This window comes from Ornithodoros turicata, chromosome 2 (genome assembly GCF_037126465.1).
Source record: "Ornithodoros turicata isolate Travis chromosome 2, ASM3712646v1, whole genome shotgun sequence".
Lineage (NCBI taxonomy): Eukaryota > Metazoa > Arthropoda > Arachnida > Ixodida > Argasidae > Ornithodoros > Ornithodoros turicata.
Genome location: NC_088202.1, coordinates 80,439,424 through 80,458,995, shown reverse-complemented (window position 1 = coordinate 80,458,995; position 19,572 = coordinate 80,439,424). Strand labels below are relative to the sequence as shown.

Sequence of the window (19,572 nt, the reverse complement as noted above, 5' to 3'; positions counted from 1 at the left end):
TATGTTGCATTAGGCATCTCATCTCCTCTTTCAAACTTGGGTAGCGCTGCTGCACCGCGAAGGCAACACAATTCACCTGGAACAGAAATCCATTCTCCATATACATCTGTTTCCGTCCTCTTTTTTTTCTTTTTTTCTTTTTTTGTAATGCACCATAGAGACAGTTTCCTCTCGCTCCTTTCTAGTTCGGAGGCTTCCCTCAAACGCCAATATGCCTAAAAAGTTTCCTTCCAGACGTTGCTAACGTACGGATTTTCAAGGATACCACAGAATGAGACATTTTAATCGACCAAGAATGCGTAAAAGATAAGAAGTAGGTAACAATATAAAGTTTTAGTTGGTACTTCCTATAGTCGCATGCCGAGCTCAAAAAAGTCACATTCACGTGACGACGAAGTTTGTTGTCTAACTGTGGAGACGTCAGTTCCTGCGTTTTCCCCCGTTGAGTAAAACGTCGTACGAAAAGAACGGAAGACATCCTGATGTCACCCAGCGAACCTCCAGCAGCCAAGAAACCCTTCGAGCTTAGCGATGGAGGAGAGAACGTTGGTGCTGGAGGGCAAAAGCCTCATCGATTGGAGACACCGCCTTTGTTGCGGTTTTAGAAGCCATATCGGACTTTGCCTATCGGAAGCATTAGCGTGCAGCGGCGATATTCATCACCCCGAGCACACTTTCGTGTCCCGTTCGTGTCACAGGCCAGATACTATACCTCATGCGTTCCTGCCGTGGCTTTTATTGATTAGCTGTCTCCGTTACTGATTGAAGCGCAGCCAACGTGAGGCCACCACGCAACCACAGGAGAGCAAAAGGCCGCTTTAGTGAATGACCTTGATATTTTGCTCCCATTTCCTCCGAATCGATTCTTACACACATTGTTCGAAGTAAAGAAACGAGAAGCATTATTCGCTCGAAATCCGTGCTTAATTATATTACCGCAGCCTCATTTTCTCTCTTCGTTTCATCGTGGCAACGGTATTCATTACTTTCCAAACTCACACGATGACGGCTCTGATGTTGGAGAAACCAGTGATAACACACTGAGGTGAGGAGTGACTGCGGTTTCCCAACTGGCGTTATGGATGGCATGTTCGGTTCGGGTGGAATACACATAGGTATAGCATGGGGTAGGGCTCTAGGGTTTAATCTGCTGTTCATGTCTTTCCAAAGATTGTAACACTTGTAGTACGTCACGATTTGGGTTCGGATCCCGGGATCACGATATACTGAAATAACGGTATCCCAGTATACCTTCATGTCCTTTAACCTCGAGACATCCAGAGGCCAAATCCCGAGGTTTCGGGATAAATTTTAGCTTTACTGGCAATGCATGGTTGGTGATACAACTGAAAATGAGAGAATATTATCATAGCGACCTTTATTTCCCGGAGGCCCTTTCGCAAAAGTACCCGTTGCAATCCGAAACCGAACGAACCGCGTCGTCCACGACACATGAGAAACACGTTAGCTGCGGACCCAACTCGCCGCACAGGCACTAGCCAGTCATCAACCAGCACTCAAACTTCTACGAAATAACAAGGATTTTTGTTTCCTAATGTGAGAGACTACATAAGATACTGCAGATCTTTTTCTCTCTGTGTGTCTTGTTGTTTTGGTTTTCATCAATACGTTGATTTGAAAGCGAAAAGGAGAAAGGCAGAGAGAGACAACCTTGCCAGAAAACTAGATTCGGCTACTCCAGACCAGAACACAATAGTTACAATGGACCAATAGAAAGGGAGAATAACAAAACGCGGAAACGCGCCCATATTATTATTTGCAATAGCGTCCACCAGCGTCTCATCCCACCTCGGGGGAAAAGTTGCGTGAAACTCTCGATCTCGTCCTGGGATCCCAGGATACGCAATTACAAATCCCGAAATCCTGGCATTGCAAGAGAAAAAAGGAAAAAGAAAGCAGCTGAGGAATTCCCAACCCTAGTCACGAGCATTGTTTACGGAATTTACCGCCAAGGTAGCCCAGTACAGCTAGCGCATTTAAACGCATTTGATACAATGCTTAGAGATGCAGCCAATTTTGTCATTTGGCTATTTATTTATTTCCAGATGAATCGTGATGACACACGATAAATTCTGATAAAATACGATCCTTCCTAGTTTCACGTATGTCGGTGACGCGATGTCGTTCGGAAACGGGAGCACATGATATGTGACGTAATCTAACGCTTCCGATGAAAATTTTGTATCTCCCGTGTCGGCTATGAACGATGGTGAGGGCCTCGACCCTGGCTGAGAGACATGGTTGCAAAGCTATTTCGCGTGGCTTTTGCTAACCAGTGGTAGGCATGTATTATAATTAGGGTTCCGCGTATTCGGTTTTAATCGAAAAACATGGAATACAGAGGAACATATCCCCCCCAGTTCTTATCGGTACTTGCTATAGGCCTCCAGATTCTGAACCAAAACGCTTTCCTGTCGCCTTACAGTCAATGTTGACTGAAGTCAGGGCTAGGTTTCGGTCACACCGCATTTTCTTAAATGGAGACTTCAACTACCCTTCCATTGACTGGACCCGCCTTACTTGTAACGGTCATTACCTCATCAGCGACTCACGAGACTTCGTTGAAGTATGCCAAACCTTTAATCTGTCACAAATGGTCGAGGACCCCACCAGAGTTGCATCAAACACTGAATCCCTCTTGGACCTGGTGCTCACAACAAACCCTGATGACACATCTCAGTTATCAGTATTCGATGGCCTTAGCGACCACAAAGTAATTTTATTTAATATATCTTCTTACCGCCCTTTGTCACGTAAACACACCACTAAACTAATTAGTGCCTATAACAGAGCCAACTTTTCCGCTATAGACAGCGGCCTGACTTCTCTGTACAACACATTTTCTTAATCAGTACACATCTCGCTCAGTTGAGGAAAACTGGGCTTTGTTCAGGGATACACTTCGTCACCCCGAGGAGTTATACGTACCTAAAGTCCGCATTAAGTGTTTCTCTCATGCACCTTGGTTCACAAAACGTCTCAGCAAACTGCTAAACAAGAAAAAACGCCCGTTTAGAACCGCTAGACAAAGTAAAACTACTCAAGCTTGGTCTAAGTACTCGGAAGCCAACCATGAATATACATCAGAATTAAAGTGTGCAAAGCATAAATACTTTAACATTGATTTGCCTTCTTTACTAGTAAACAACCCTAGGAAATTTTGGAATTGTTTGAAACCTCCCAAAGAAAACTCAATTAGCCTTAAAAACGAATCAGGTGCTTTCATTCCACCCGAGCAGCGAAAAGAGCGATGGGGCACCAACCCAAAAATGCATCTTGCAATTTGTAAAATATGTATCCGCCCACCATACTCATTATCACAGTAGAAGGTGAGGCGAAGAAACACAGAGGATGACACAACACGTAGCCTGTAATTTCGCCGAAAGCAATCAGATCAATGAAACGCACTAGACGTTTCGCTCTGTTCCAGGGATCTTTTTCCACATGTCACTTGGAGTACGGATTTGGACGGCAGAGGCAGCGATCATCTCCCCATATTCCTCTCGTGTTCCAAGTACGCGCCCGGAGCAGGCCACAGGATCGCTCGGTTGACCAATTGGCAGTCCTTTCGCAACCTGAGCAAGAAAGATGTGCAGGCGGGAATGACAGCAGAGGAAATTACTGATCTCATTCTGCGGTGCATAACGTCGTCCACTACGACTGCTAAGGTCGCTGCTGGGCATGCAGGTACAGATCCAGTAGTGGAGCGTTTGCGTGCCTATAGGAGACGGGCGGAGCGAAAGGCTCGGCGATCTGGCCAACTCACGGATGTTCAGGATGCCCGTCGTGCAAACGTAATGGTACAAAAGGCCCTGAAGGCCGTGGACATACGAAGATGGCGGCAGTTCTGTGCGTCTCTGACCCCTTTTACCAGTACTGCGAAGGTATGGCGCGTTGCTCGAAGTCTCCGGGAAGCTCCTCCGGCGAAGAACCCCCTGCGATCTCTGCCTCTCTCGATTTCCAAGCCCGAGAAGGAAGTTGCATACGAATTTTGCAAGACCATAGCAGCGAGCTCCGAGGCGGCGAAATCTTCAGGCTTTCAGGAACATGTTGTGCAGCTACAGCGCGCTATTAGCCAAGCTCCTCTATCATCGGACCCCGACATGGATGCAGACTTCACGGTTGCAGAACTCAAGGCGGCCCTGGCGTTTTCTCGGAAAAAGTCGTCACCTGGTCCGGACTTGGTCACCTATGCTGCGCTCCGTAACCTGAATGACACCTGCCTTCCGGTCCTCTTAGAGATCTACAATAAATCATGAAAGGATGGTCAAGTCCCTGCTCAGTGGAAGGAGGCCCTAGTGGTTCCCATACTGAAACCTGGAAAACACCCCTTGGACCTGGCGTCTTTTCGGCCTGTCAGCCTTACCAGCTGCCTAGGCAAAGTTCTGGAGCGCATGGTGCTGCACAGGCTCGAGTGGTGGCTTGAGAGGAGATGTGTTTTTCCCCAGGAAATGTCCGGCTTCCGTAGGCATCGTAGTTCCATGGATTCGGTGATGGATTTGGTCTCTACTGTTGAGGAAGCGAAAGCCCGGAGGCAAATCGTGATGGCTGTCTTCCTGGACGTCAAGCGGGCGTATGACACCGTAAGTCACCCCGGTGTTCTGCATGTGTTACTTCGGTCGCAAGTGCCTGGGAAAGCGCTTGCATGGCTTTCCGAGTTCCTGAGCCAAAGGCAAATTTTTGTCAAAACAGGCGAGGGTGACACAGAAAAGACTGCTGTTCTGCAGGGTGTCCCGCAAGGAAGTGTCCTAAGCCCGTTGCTATTCAATATCGTCATGGTTGATCTCAAGGAATGTCTACCGAGGAGAGTAAATCTCTCCATATATGCGGACGATGTGTGTATCTGGACTGTCGGAAAGTCCCGGCCGGCAATTCAACATCGATTGCAAAGAGCACTGGATGCCATCAACAACTTCTTCTTGAACGCGGGAATGGATGTCTCCACCGAAAAAAGCGCTGTCCTTCCGTTTACTCGAAGAGAGATGCGGAGGTTCCAACTGCGGATTGGGGATTGCCCCCTCATACAAGTCAAGTTTCACAGGTTCCTGGGTGTTATCCTGGACCGCAACCTGTCGTGGCGAAGGCACATTGACTTCATCATCTCAAAGGCTCAGCGCTGGGGGAATGTGATTCGCCACTTTGCCGGCGTGCGCTGGGGCTGCACTGAGCGGGATCTTCTTGTGCTCCACAAAACTCTGGTTCGCGGCTCCCTGCTATACAGCTTGCCCGTATTGCACGGTATATCAGGCACGTCTGAGCACAAGCTTCGGTGTACACTGGCACGCAGCCTGCGGACGTGCCTTGGTGTCCCGCGCAGCGCTGGGACACGGATGGTGATCGCCGACGCCGGGGAAATACCCATCGGTGTCCTCCGCCGAAGAGAAACCATCCGCCACTACCTACGGTTGCTCGCTCACCACCGGCGTCATCCTCTGGTTCAAAAGCTACGTAGGCGGAGGAACAGTAAACTCTCGCTATGTGTTACAGCAACATCTGGAAACATCCCTGGCTTCACTGTTGCCCCGACCGCCCCTTCAGTGGCACCATGGACACTGCCGAGCCCATCCCTCTCGACACACATCCCTGGCCTCCTGGGGCCGAAGAGCCAGATCCCTGTTTCGGTTCTCAAGCAGTCTACTTTGGAAATGATGGATACAAACTACAGAGGCCGCACGGCTGTGTTCACAGATGGTTCGTCTACGTCGGATGGCTCCTCGCTGCCTTTGTCATACCGGAGGAGTTACTATCATGTGGGTTCCGCCTGTCACATCGCACTTCGTCGACCTCTGCGGAGCTGTATGCCATCTTGTTATCTCTAAAGTCTGTCTCAAAGTACCTTCCCCGTTCCTGGGTGATATACACCGACTCAAAATCAGTCCTGCAATGTGTAGGAACCATGGGCATCCGCGGCTCGTTGGCCCCGGTGGTTGTTAGTATCCTGACGGCGCTCAAGGTTCTGAGCGAACAGGGACACCGGGTGACCCTACAGTGGGTCCCCGGCCACACCGGCATTCAGGGCAACGAAGAGGCAGATTTGGCGGCTGCTGCGGCCCACCGCATCTCCAGAGCCCTGCCCATTATCCTCTCCAACGGGGATAGGCGCTCCTACGTGTCTGCGTTGGTGTCACCCTTGGCCCGCCAGCAATGGCTGCATGACATCACTCAATGGTCGCTCCTCCATGCAGTGGACCCGTCATTATCATTTAGGATGCCAGGTGGCTTCCCTCGCAGCTTCACGACACTCCTGCGGCGTCTACGACTCAACGTCGCCTTCACCCCTGTGTTCCGTGCTAAGCTGGGTTACAGTAACACGGCGCTAGCTTGCCGCACCCCAGCTACGATCCCCCATATCATCGAGGACTGTGGGCGGTACACGTGTGAACGCCGGGTACTTCGACGCCAACTTGAACTCCTCGACCATAGACCATTCAGCTTGTCCAAAGTACTTGGCCCATGGAGCTCCCCTGAACATCAGTGCCGGGCTCTTCGCTCCCTTTTTGCTTTCATGCAGGCCACTGGACTCCTTGAAGAGCTCTAAACAGAACTCCGACCTGTCGTTGCTTCATTCTCACCATAATTCATCCTCTCATATTAACCACTGTGAAATGGGGTAGTGTCCTGTGGCTACCACGGGGAAACATCCCATGTCATCATCACTTCTTCATTTATTGTTGTTGTTGTTGTCATCGCTTAAAATGCGTGTGAACGATATTCTTTTACAGCGATGTCTGCGTTGCATTTCCTCTCCCCCATCTTTTATTCGCAATAATCAGCAAACTTGCAACGCAACTGCGAACTCATCCTTGTTAATAGCATATTCACGACCTGCATTATTTACTACTTTGACTATAACGTAAAAGTGAGATGAGCCGTAATCCCATGTTCGTTCACAACCCGATCACGAACTCGCGGTATTGCGTACTTCGAGAACGCGGGAACAGAAGAGCATTACTGGGTTCAAACAACGAGGAGGTTACTTCCTTATTAATAATGCATAGTCCCTTGCAGGCTCATCTTGATTATACTAAACCTTTCGTAATTGACGTTCGTGCTTTGATGAGACTCCCAAGCCGACGACTATCCTAGCACTGCAAAGGCTCGCACAACTGAGACGAAGACAGGGCCGTTCAAGTCCTGGGCGAATAATTTAGCATGTTTGCTTGTTTGCTTGCGAGCATCATTATGAGGAAAGTGACGCCAGGTGTCTCCATGTGCGCAGTTTTCTCGTGTTAATATTCATGACGTGCAGTGTTTAGTCACTCAAGAGATAATGATTTTTGTTTCTTATCTCTCTGTGGGATCTGTGTCATAATTGTACATATTCGCATCAACTGATGCTTGTATAAACTAGCGATGTGTCTATGTTGTGATTCTCAAAAAGCAGACCTAAATATTGCACTGTTATCACTCACCGTCGTTGATGTGAGAGGGGGAGACAAAACGGTTGCGGTTTGATTTGCGGTTTCTCCATCGTACAACGTCGCGTTCTAAGCTCGCAGTTTCTAGAGCTACATTACAGTCTAAGTTTGGAGCCGTTGATGTTGTTGTTTTTTCTGTTTTTTGCTAGATATTTTTTTTCGTGAGCTTTCCGTGTTTTCCTTGCGACGTGGCATGGCTTCTAGTTAAGATGTGTTTGGGTTCGGTCATGGCTGCGCAAGCGCAACACCACCTAGATACAGAAAGCCTGCACGCTCGTCGACATGACGTAACAATTAAGAGTCAGTCAATCTAGATCGTGCTTTCAACGGCCGTAGCCAATCGCGAACGTGCTTTCAGCGGTCGTGGCCATGGAGAAGAACCGCTGTCGTCTGCGAGTTGTCATTGAACGTCCCCGCGTACTAAATAGGAAAACTTCGAAAGTAAATTGCAAAACGGTCTAACTGATTTCCTGGAAGACGTCTTGCACTTTTTGTCTAAATATTTAGGTCTGCAGGTTCCAGGTGAGCTGCAATCATTTGCGGGTTCTTGAGTTCGCACAACGGTGAGTCGCAGTAGCAGACGAATTCTGACTCTTAATTGAAAGAGGGAGCGGAGGCAGTGCCCAGGCTTTCTCCATCTAGGTGGTGTTGGTAAGGGAGGGCTTTCGTGACGTCCGCAACCATGATACCGAAAGAACTGAAGCATGCGCGCAAAAGCGTGGTATTAGCCACGCCTGTTCGTCTCCGGCAAGGAGTCGAGTCATCACTGACACCGTCGAATGCGGGAAGGTGCTTGCGGTTGAGGTCAGTGTTAACATTGCGAAGAGGAGACTAAGGACTGGACAGTACCACGACTGGCACGTGACCGTTGCGCCCCAGAGGGCGTGCAGAGAAGGATCATCGTGAAGTAGCAGGGGTCGAAGAGCGGAGTTCGCTGGGGAGGGCTTGCCAGCGTGCCACGGTTCGTCGTCGTTTCGCCGTTTGATACCTACCGACGCACACTTCATTGATGGTTCTTTTCCTACGAAATGTTAATCGTTTAAATGTCAAATTGATTGAACACGTGACGTTTGCCTCCTATATGTTTTGGAGTTGGTGGTAGTATTTATCAAAGCACTTTCGAGTTACAACGAATCATCCATCACATGAATGCGACTTTACCGATTTGCACCGCAAGGAAACCAACATCACTTACAGATGGCAAAATCCATAAAATCGCCAAGACAGACATCGCAACCCCATTTTCCAGAGACTGCGTAGGCCTTAATGGAACTTAATTGCTGGATGTGTGATCACTTTAAGGAGTCCACGATGAAACGCGACATTATGTTTTGAACTCTGCTTATCCGTGGTCTGCAACGTGGTGGTACCTTTCCTGTGCCCCCCCCCCCCCCGAAAAAAAAGGGGATAGACAAATGCGCTGCAAAATATTATGCAGAAAGTTATGCGCCAGCTAGTCTGCGCCCTCTCCCTTCTGTAGACTGTCATTCAACCACTAAGATTCCAAACAATCACTTTTCGTCATTTTCATGCTCCTCTGCACATCGGGTGACTTCACAGATTTTATTTCTCTCCCATTTCAGTTCCTGCAGAGTCCTTTTCCTTCAACTACACGTCTCCCACTGGAAGTCGTTCCGTGGAACTAACCTGCTTAGGACAGGGGCTCTACCCGAAACCTGACCTGAAGCTCTTTACTATAAAAGGAGGTCAACGGAGGCCTGCAGCGGTACAAGGTGTTCGCACATTTACATCGCAGTCTCCCAAAAGCCTCTTTAACGTCTTGCTGCGTGCTCGGATGCCCGAGGCCAGTCTCCCGTCCGTAGCTGACATCTTCGAGTGCGTCCTCGAGATACCACATAGCAACTACGTGCTCTCCCGACGCATGAGCATATCACCCGGTGAGTATAGCACTGGAGGAAAGATAACTAAGTGCACTCGAAGAAGAAAAACAAAATGTAATTTCAGTCCTTTTAGGGACTTGATGCACTGCAACAATAATGGGTCCCTTTTGGGACTACGTGTACGAAACTTTATGCAAAGCTTGGGACTATATTTGCAGTGCAGGGGAGTAAATTTCAGTGTCAAGAGACTGAAATAGGAAGTAATTTCAATCTACGGGACTAGGAGCAGTGTTTGCTCTCAAATGTACTTCTTTTTTCTTTCTTAAGGTGTAGCTGTGCGCAAATAAGCGCCGTGCCGGCAGTAGATAACTGAAATAATCATATTATATTCGGGACTGCCTCTCAGAATATCACACGACTTCTGTAGGTTCGCTACTATAAAATCAATTTGGGCTTTATATCGCAGCCTCTTGAAATGCTGGACCTCACCGTCCCGCACTTCGCGGTCCAGGAGACCGCGAGCCTTCGCGGAGAAAGAGCTGCATTTTCATTGCCTAGATTGCGAATAGAAGTGTACCCCGTATGACTGCACTTTTAATTGATCGGCAAAGACGGAAAAGTTTGGACAGGCTACACGAGGTTGTCTTCTCATTCAGTTGGCTAGAGGTGTCGCTCTGCTCACACGCGTTTTACTACCACCGTTTCACAAGATAGAAGTTGTTAGCAGTCGGTGACGGCCCACTCAAGATCAGTGTTTTCGGCTAGTCATCGCAGCATTCTCGTATCCGTTCACTAACCCGCTTACTTCAATTTCAACCAGGACTGCAAAAATACCGTAATTTTAATGACAAAAATCAGAGTCCTATTTATTTGATTGATGCGATATAATGAGCAAAAAGGTGGTGGAGAAAGAAGATACCCCGTCAACGTCATATTCCACGCAGTCATTATCATCAGAGATTTCATCCTCTGTGCCCGTGCCATCGGGCTTGGATTCTTGGATTAGCTCCATTCAACGTTCCGCCCTCATTATTTCCAGTGTATATCTTAATCCCCACGATACATATTTACTTTTAATCGCTCAATCAGTTTTCTGGACCGCAAGGAAAAGGCTTGTGAAAATTTGGGAAGCAATCCGTGATAAGATAGTTAGAATAGAAGCCGCTAGTTGCATACCACTGTCAAATTTTAAGCACCATTTTGGGTGTGATTCAGCGGGTACCCAAACTGACCCCTTTTTAGGTGTATATCAACACCCTCAGACAAGAATACACCATCCCGAGAGGGCGTCTACTGTTAAATTTTCACCACCTTTTATGGTGTAATTCAGGAGAGGTGCTCATCAACACCCACCCTCAGACAAGAGTACACCCTTCCAAAACGCTAGGGTCCTAATAGTGTAGCCGATTGATGAACTCTTTTCTGACCTACTAGAAATAACACAAGTACTGTACTATTTACATTTTCAGTAATTAATTGCTTCCAGGATTGCTTTCGATATTATGGGACTGCCTTTGCCTGCGACATGTTCTGCAAGAAGAGCGCACTTGTCCGTCAACTGCCACGCCACCATATCGGAGACGTGATTTTGAGACACTTTAGTTATCCATCAAACGTCGCAGTGGACATCAACATAAATATGTTTATTAGCCATCTTGCAGATAATTTGCATCTAATACGTACTATACACTTTTGGGCAGGTGTATCAGTTTAGGTTGTACAATATTACTTTACTTACCATATTACTTTAATCTTGCTCCTTATTAATACTATGGTTATTATTACTCCTATTGTTATCATTATTATTATTATCGCCCACCATGTGCCGCCTGTGGTATAAACGAGTGCATTTTCACAAAAGCATACAAATAATGAGTTGCTTCCCTTCATCCTTTCTACACCAACGCTCAAACAGACTGCTGTGCAGAATTACCTCTGTTACTCTTACACTCATTGAACATCACACATTAGGGTGCTAAAGCCAATGTCTAGCGCTCTTAATAAACTGTAATAGACCAGTTGCTACATCGCACTAGGAGCACTAGATTGTGTGCTGTAAACTTTAGAGCTACAGGCGGTACGTCGCACATACTGTACCACATTTTCCAGTCAATATCATGCGAACCAGATAATAAGATTCTTGGTGCTGCGCAAGAAGATTACGCCGTGCCACGTGCACATTGCTCTCTTCCCGTGGTGTTGTCATTGGTTGCAGACTTCAAAGCGAAGGGAGATCCCTTTGAGAGTTATATGCGTATAGTGATGAAATCGTCCGAGTTAAGGTAATTAGAGTCAATTTACACGTAAGGTGTGTCAGCCTATCGTCCATGGTTTTAGTGGAATCTACTGATCTAGTGTAATTCTACTGGACTGCAGCGAGACAATTTACGTGTCGCACTGCAGCCACAGACCGCCACTGCCTCGTCTGCAGAAACCCAAACGACGTTTCGAGCACTGGCGCAATCGAAGTCGCGAAATCGAAAAGGTTACAAAATTCGTCTTTCCCATGCAGTGCGTAAAAAAAGAAAGAAGGAAACAAAAACGCCGTTTATTGAAATCCTTGAGTACGAAGTGCGCATAGCTACCATTATACCCATCGGTAGCATCTCTCATGTCCCTCCACTTCATGTTTTGTAACGTTGTTTTTTAAGTCTGAGCGTTGTTAGAATGATGTCTACTAGTATTTGTGAGCGTCTGCGAATTTCAGATTTGAATTTTCAATTTAACAACCATGATGTAAATCATTATGAAAAGCCGTGAAATAAATCGTGATTAAGCTCAACGATTTCAATCAGGCTTCCTCGATTTGAACCGGTAACACTTCCTAATAGGACAAGATAAACAGTCGCACAGCTCTCATCTTTGTAACCATCGCTAACGCAGTACTACCAAAAGAACTGTGCATTTCATTCGAAATTAGCTGCTAGAATTAACCAAACTACAAAATATTCTGCCTAAGATTGGAAAATCCAAGCGCGGGCCACATATTGGCAAGAAATGGCGGAACGATTTTGAACCGCCCATCTGCTCAAAGGGGAAGAGGAGTTGACTGCTGCCTATATTAAACTTCACGGCTTGTGACAGACGGCTTTATTTCATGGGGGACGTTTGAAAATTGGAATGTCACTTTCAAACTGTCAAAAAGTGATGACGTACCTACAAATGCTTTGAGCACTTCGTGCACGTTTAGTTTAATACTGAAACAGTGGAAAGCCAATCGGTCGCGGAAAACGTAAGAGTCGAGCTCAGGAAGAAAATTATCCATGGAAACTGCTGACACTGCAGTCACAGATGTCGTGGTTAAATTACCCATGAGTACCAGGGACCCAGGTTGAAATTTCAACCTAGCAAACCTTGGTTAAAATATGCGTTTCGGTGGAAAGTTTAGACTTCAATAAAGCTCTCGTCCATCGCTGAGGCATTTGACGTCGCTGAGTTCAATAAGAGACGTCTGAAGGTACTATGAAAGGATAAGTCGATATTGTCAGCATTCAAATATATGGAGAGAAATTAGTTTGAGAAATCGTGTCATGCAATTAACTTCAAGACGACTTGTAATTTACATTTGTGATTGTTATTTTAAATTCGTTGCCTTAATTAACAACTAATAAAAATAAATTGCTTACATTAATATACTTAACCTAATCCTACACGAAAACGTTACGTGAAATTTCTCAAGTGTGAGCTACATACACTACCAGAATTACGTAAATTCTACGTCAAACACAACATTTGATATTTATGGAAGATATGATAGAGGAGAACAGTAAATGAAGGTCAGAAAAGAAAGATCAGCATCACTACAAGGAAGTTGCTCCTTACAAATGAGGAAAAGGAGAAAGGAATACAAGCACTCGAGTTTGCTAGGAATGCGGCTCCAAGGTTATTCATTGCCCATATCCAAATGTACAGGCATTGTCATGTCGTAACTTATCGGATGTGTTTCCTTTTCACCTTTGCGTCCGAAGTGCAATACCTGAGGATCAGTCGTGATAGTCTTGAAATTCTTGTATCCGTTATCATAGAATAAATATAAAAGCGAAGACGCAGTCCAGACGGGAAACGGTGCAGTGAGGTATAGCACAAAGCATCAAGCAGGTCGAAGAAAACTTCAATATACAATCTTTCGCGTAGAGCCTACGATTCTTCAGGTATAACAGAAGAAGCGTAGACTGTACGCGAAAGCTTGTATATTAAAGTTTTCTTCGAGTGCTTCATACTTTTTACTATATTTCATTATCCCTTATCGTGAAAGAAACTCTCCGAGCTGTTTCCTTCTAACAACATCCAACGGCGAAAATGGAGGCAAGACGACAATGAACGGCGACAAAAGCTACATTTTCTCTCGGTCAAGAGAATGGCTGCGCTCCGAGGAGATGAGAAAGAGACAATAACGCAGCTAGATTCGTGTAGATGGAACCATCTCATGCTTTGTAGCACTTTCAAAAGAATGTATGTGCCTCCTTCACCGTCTAAAACCAGGACTTCGCCACATCACACGTCCAGTGCCAGCCGTTATTCATGATGGCATAGTCTTTTGATTTGTTGGAAAACAGAAGAAACCGTACGTACTGATTCCCGTGACTCTGCATATGTATTAATTTCTAGAGAAACGGCTACACTCAGCCCTCTCCTTAAATCAGAAAACACATCCTGTGGATTTCTTAACACTGTCGTGCAAGTGGGGCACGCGCACCCTCGATCTTGCAAATAGCAAGAACGGTATCCAGAGGTAAGGTACCCGAAAGTCCCCTGCGACAATCAATCTAGCGCGCTTTCTTTGGGACACACGCACACGGGTGCTCTACCGTATGTCCGGCAACACAAATTAGCGGGGCATGTGAACGCAATGCATTCTGGACAGTTCCTGGCCCCACGTCACTACAAACGCCATCATACACGTGAACATGAAAAGAGTGGTGCCCGTGATCGATGGCCGAACCCTCTGTAAACAACACGACTTGTCTCTCTGCGTTTTTTTGTAACGCATTTTGATCGACATCAATGAGATTTTTCTAGGTATATTCTTACAGTTAAGGGGGGATCACTTCTTCGCAAGACAATAGAGAAAGTTTGTTCGCACAGCGCTCAGAAACGACGTAAAATATCGTCAAAACGGAAGTACTGGTGTGTTCTCCTTGTATTACCCTTGTCAATGACACATTTTGACACCAAATGACAATGATACCAATGATTCAATGACACCAAACTTTAATTTATTAAAAATCAACGACTCAACCTTGTCCTCTAAAAATATGTCACTGACTAGAGAAAAGCTAGAAGAACACGCCAGTACCAATCTTATGATGATAGTTTAGAGCGTTCACGTGTCTTGTGCAAACGAAAATCGCCCATAGATTTCTGAAGAAGTGATTCCGCCTTAAACACGTAGACTTACGAATGTGGCCTCGCACTGTTTCCCGTCCGTAAAACGATGACCACACCGCTGCTAAGACCCACTCAGTCGATGTGATGACGTGAGAATTCGTAGGAATAAATTACTACGTCGAGTCTGGGGCACAACGTAATTTGCACCAGCAAAATGCGATCATACGTTCATACGTTCGCTGACGAGGAAATGACACGTGATGCCCAGCAGCAACTAATGTAGCTGTTCTCCCCCCCCCCCCCCCTCCCGTGCAACATGCCGCCAGCTAGGCAGGCAGACCGCTCACCTACCCAACGTTACCTCCCCCCCTTTTTTTTACAAGAAAATGTCGTCTAGCGCCAAAACGGAAAATAGACAAGGCAACATGACCTCAAAATGCTGTCTGTGACGTGCAGGGTCAGACGCCAAATGGCGATTTTGCAACAAGCGCACGCTTGGGGCTTGCTACAGGAACCGCGGTGTGAGACCTTACTCACGTTAAGAACTGATTATTGTGATGACACCCCTGTTATGACAGGTCTGCTATGGAGACCTCCATGACCTCTTCTGCCGAGGTTATGGTCCTGTCCTAGCCTCTACCGGGCTCATCTCTTGCGTCAACCATCAATCTCTATTGCCTCCTATACCTTCGTCCTCTCGTCTTCTATCCGAGCTGTGGTCCTGACACTGCACGCAATGTGAGGCCAACAACGACAACCTATTAACTACTAGACGGAGCGTGGACATTACGGCGGATGTGAACGGCGCGCTCTGTCCTGCGTTGTCGCGGTCGAGACGCTCACCCCGGTGAGCTTTTGCGGTGCGCTCGCACATTCTGTGGTGCAATCGTACCGTTTCCCTTCTTTTTTCTTTTCTGTTTTGGGGTGTACCGTCTTTCTTTTTTTGGGGTTAGCAGAATTCGCTTGCGCGAATTCAGCCTCCCTTTGTTATTTTACCAACCACCACCACCACCACAACCTATTAAAGACACCACCACTTTCACCCCTTAATGGACGTGTGTGGGACTTTTCAAGTAGACAAGCAACCGTGACTCTCTCAGACGCGAGAGGAACAGTTATTCAACCTAACGAGAAGCTCAGTACCAACATCCCCACAAATTGTTTCACGCTTCAAAAGCAAGTGGCTAGAACGGGAACATAACTACGCCCAGTACAGGATACATTACGGTACACTTCATTCGTAATTAGATTACGTCCACATAATCCGTGCAACCGTAATTACAGAGTCGCATCTGAGGCGGCGTACAGCTCTACTTTATTAATGGTCAGTTCTGAAATGTCTTAGGCACCTGTTGCTGATTCGCTGCTCATAAATCGCCACCAAAATCCTTACCCGTCTTTTGCTCCATTTACCTCGTAAGTGAGCTTCCAAAGTATTTCAGTTGCGAAGATGCGCAGGTACAATATCTGGAAACCATTAAGAAACATCATCCAGACCCTTCGTTGATGTTTCGCCCGAGCCAGCGTCCTCGATTTATTGGGTTCTCCCTTCGAATGAGCTTCTCGCCGAGATTAGTCTGCGAACTCTTTCCCGCTGTTTGCGAGGCAATAAAAAAATAAATAAAATAAGGAATACATTGAGAAGACGAAAATTTTCGCGCTAAACGAAAAGTATACTGTACTGCATACTGTAAAAGTAACTGTACTCATCAGACTTCCCTATCCCGCACGACACGCGCATGTTTACAGCGTGTTTTGACTTGCTCAACGCTGAACAGTCTTGCAAACAGCCATTTTTTTCGAATATGCATTTAATTAACATTACACACCGCGAAGAGAACCGTGTGTGCCTACTGAGGGAAAATTAACAGGCGTGAGACTGAGATTTATTCATTGTACAATGTAACAATCTAATGTACATGAACAATGTAAGATCAGATCTCAAGCGATTGATACAAGTAGCGAAAATCGTCTAAAGAAATGCTAGCGGGATTGACTCGTCGCTTTCGGTATCAGTTCTCTTCATGGTAATGTCGCACCGACATAATCACTAGTCTGAATCGAAATTTCTAGCACAGTTTTCATTCTACAACGCAGGAATATGTGAACCAGAACTAGAAATCCGTCGTTTTTCTCCCCGCTTCTTTGTCTGCCACAACGAACGAGTAAATTCAATGCACGTTAGAAACGATGGATTTCCTAGTCCACTTGCAGTTCATGTGATTTAAGTTGTGTTAAAAGGCCATACTAAGCGGGCTGATAGATGAACTTGCGAATTTAATCAACCAGAGGAAGGACAGGAAATGTACGACGGAGAAAGCATGTTCGGGATGGATTCCTCCGCTGTTTCTCCAGTGAATATCGCACTCTTGAGGCTCAAGAAGTGGCATCGAGAAAAGCCAAGAAAACTAATAAGCATCGTCATATGTGTTGTAGCCTTGTCATTAATCAAGCAAATCAGAAATAAGGAGGCTTAATCTGTTTTTATTAGTAGTACTAACCCGGATTATTACCACTGTGATTGAAAAATTTTGCGTGAGTATTGGCTCACAGAATTCGCAGCAATGCATATTAGACATCGACCTGGTTCTAGAAAAAGGATACTGGGCATCTTTTACGGTCGTACCTACGCAGTTTGGTGGAACACCACACACAGGGTTTCCCAGAAAACGTGTCATCTATATATAATAATGAAAAACTACGCCAGCTAGAATCACGCACTCAACGGCATTTGTTCTTACTATGTTTTTGCCACGCCCTGGTGTGTATGTCAATTTGTAGGAAGTGAACTCGAAAATTTGCCAAGTAAAGGTCGCTTTTTTATCCCACCAATCTGAAGCGCGTGTCGAATTTACGCAATGACAACTGACAGGGTATTGCGGAGCTGTCCTATCGGAGAAAATAGCCGAACATCATGCTTTTCGTATTATGTGAATTTCGTTGAATAACTCTCCGATCATTTCCCTACGAATGTGAACACAGACCAGACAACCATCTTAGAGTGATAGTTTAATGTTCCTAAAGAACTTTATCTACCCGGATATTCTTACATGGTAGTATTCTTAGTCTACTTTTGGTCGCTCAGTATTAAGTGATAACCGACTAATCATTTGAACCACCAATCGGCGTCAAAGGTGTCAGAATGCAACAATTCGGGAGCATTTATCACAGCACACGTTCCTCCGTAATCGAGCTGACATACTTGCTTGACATTACCTTTCTGAAATTAGACGGGATATTGCGGACCTTTCTTCTGTGTGTAGCGGCCTGTGCCCGAATGGTCAGGCGAAATATTACCGAATGGAAAGGACCTCTCTGGTACGACAGTGTTGTAGATTCATAAATATTACAAGCAGATGATTAGTTTGAGTACGTCGCCTGCTCTGTTCTTTTGGGATCTCGGAAGGTAACCGTGGTAAGCTGCTACGCTGCGCCCTGTGTTGCAATTACGGAGCAGCCAATTCGCATATTCAATTCAACATTTCAATTCACACATTATTTCACACATTCGATTCATATTCAATTCGAATTATCATATTCAATCAACATATTCCGGCAACTTAAAATTCCAGGGCGCTGTTTTGTCCTCCGTTGAACAAGTTTATTAGTACACAGAAATAATCAGTCAAGGCTTCTTTCATCGCATTGAAGGTTGGTATAAATTCGACGAGTACATACTACTAGAAAACTTCTTGCACCGCCCAGTGTGACATCAAGATCTGAACTGAGTACACAAAGATCAGAAGCGAAAGAGTGAATGTAACGCTTCTTCAACTGCCATCATTCAATTAAAGAGTGCATATTACGGATCAAGTACCTTAAAAGTACCTCGTATCTTTTCTAAAGTAACTCGTTGATTTTCATAACTTGTAGCTTCGTTAGTAACTCAGTCACATTCTTTCACAGTGGCTTAACTTGTAACAATTGTCAAGTATAACTTCCTCATATCTGTTGCGCACCGCACATTGCTCAACTGGGAGCGGCTGACGTATAAAGAATTGCAACAAGAGCTAAGATGTCCAAAAGCATTTGACCGAAAAATGTTGTGCATCAAATGTCTCATGCCTTAATACTGAGATACTTCCTAACAAGGCTGTTCCTGCGAGCTCACGGCTCGTTGTATTGAAATAGTTAATTCTTCTTAACCATGTTTTCTTTTTTAAAAGGATTATCTTTATTAAGAATATATCATTTTATATGTATTGACGATGCATTGCGAGACTCATCTTATCTTGTGGCCTTCCAAAGGAGCCGATGCCTCAGATACTCTCGGAATGACTCTCGAACGTAATTCGAAGCTCGCACAGCATTCGCATTGGTAAACAACGAGCTGCATGCACTCTTTGGGAACACAAGCTTTCAACAAATTGCAACATCCGCCCCCTCGTTTGCTCTGCCCCGCCCACTTGGCAACCCATGCGGCGATGCCCAACATTGCATGCAAGTGCTTCGTAAATTCCGCTTTAAGGACTAGTGCGGAATAAAACTGGAGAAGTTGTAACAATCGTTTAATATTGAATGCAGCTGCTCGAGAGTAGTTTCGGAACGTCAGAGTGACTGTGTTAAAGAAAATCACGAAAACATGATGATATAAAAGACAAGAAGGAAGCATCACACAAAGTATAAGCACACGCACTGTTTTACACAAATTGATAAAATATGTTAGTGTGCAGGATTTAATTATACTGATGACAAACCGTACAAACTTCGAAAGACTAGCCCCGAAAGCGGGTAGCAGAACATGATCAGTCTCAGATTAGTGGGTCTTCAGCTTTGCTTTGTTGGCCGAGACGGAAACACATTTTGCTTCCAGACAGTGGCCCCGCATGACATTCGCAGCCCTCTCTAAGGGTCATCTGGAAAATGGGCTTTGGCCGTCACTGGAGGATTCCACTGATGGTCTATTTGCTCTGCGTTCCATCGCTACTGGACACTGCGGTGCAAGCGGTTGGGTTACCGACGTG

At 45.8% G+C, this 19,572-nt stretch overlaps 1 protein-coding gene across 1 annotated transcript in view; it reads left to right on the top strand.

Annotated features, from left to right (window-relative positions):
- Positions 1-19,572, top strand: part of LOC135383758 (uncharacterized) — a 153,885-nt gene that overhangs the window by 117,407 nt on the left and 16,906 nt on the right. The window contains exon 3 of the mRNA XM_064613092.1: positions 9,023-9,337. Coding sequence (XP_064469162.1) covers positions 9,023-9,337 — 315 coding nt within the window. The remainder of the gene's footprint in view (positions 1-9,022; positions 9,338-19,572) is intronic.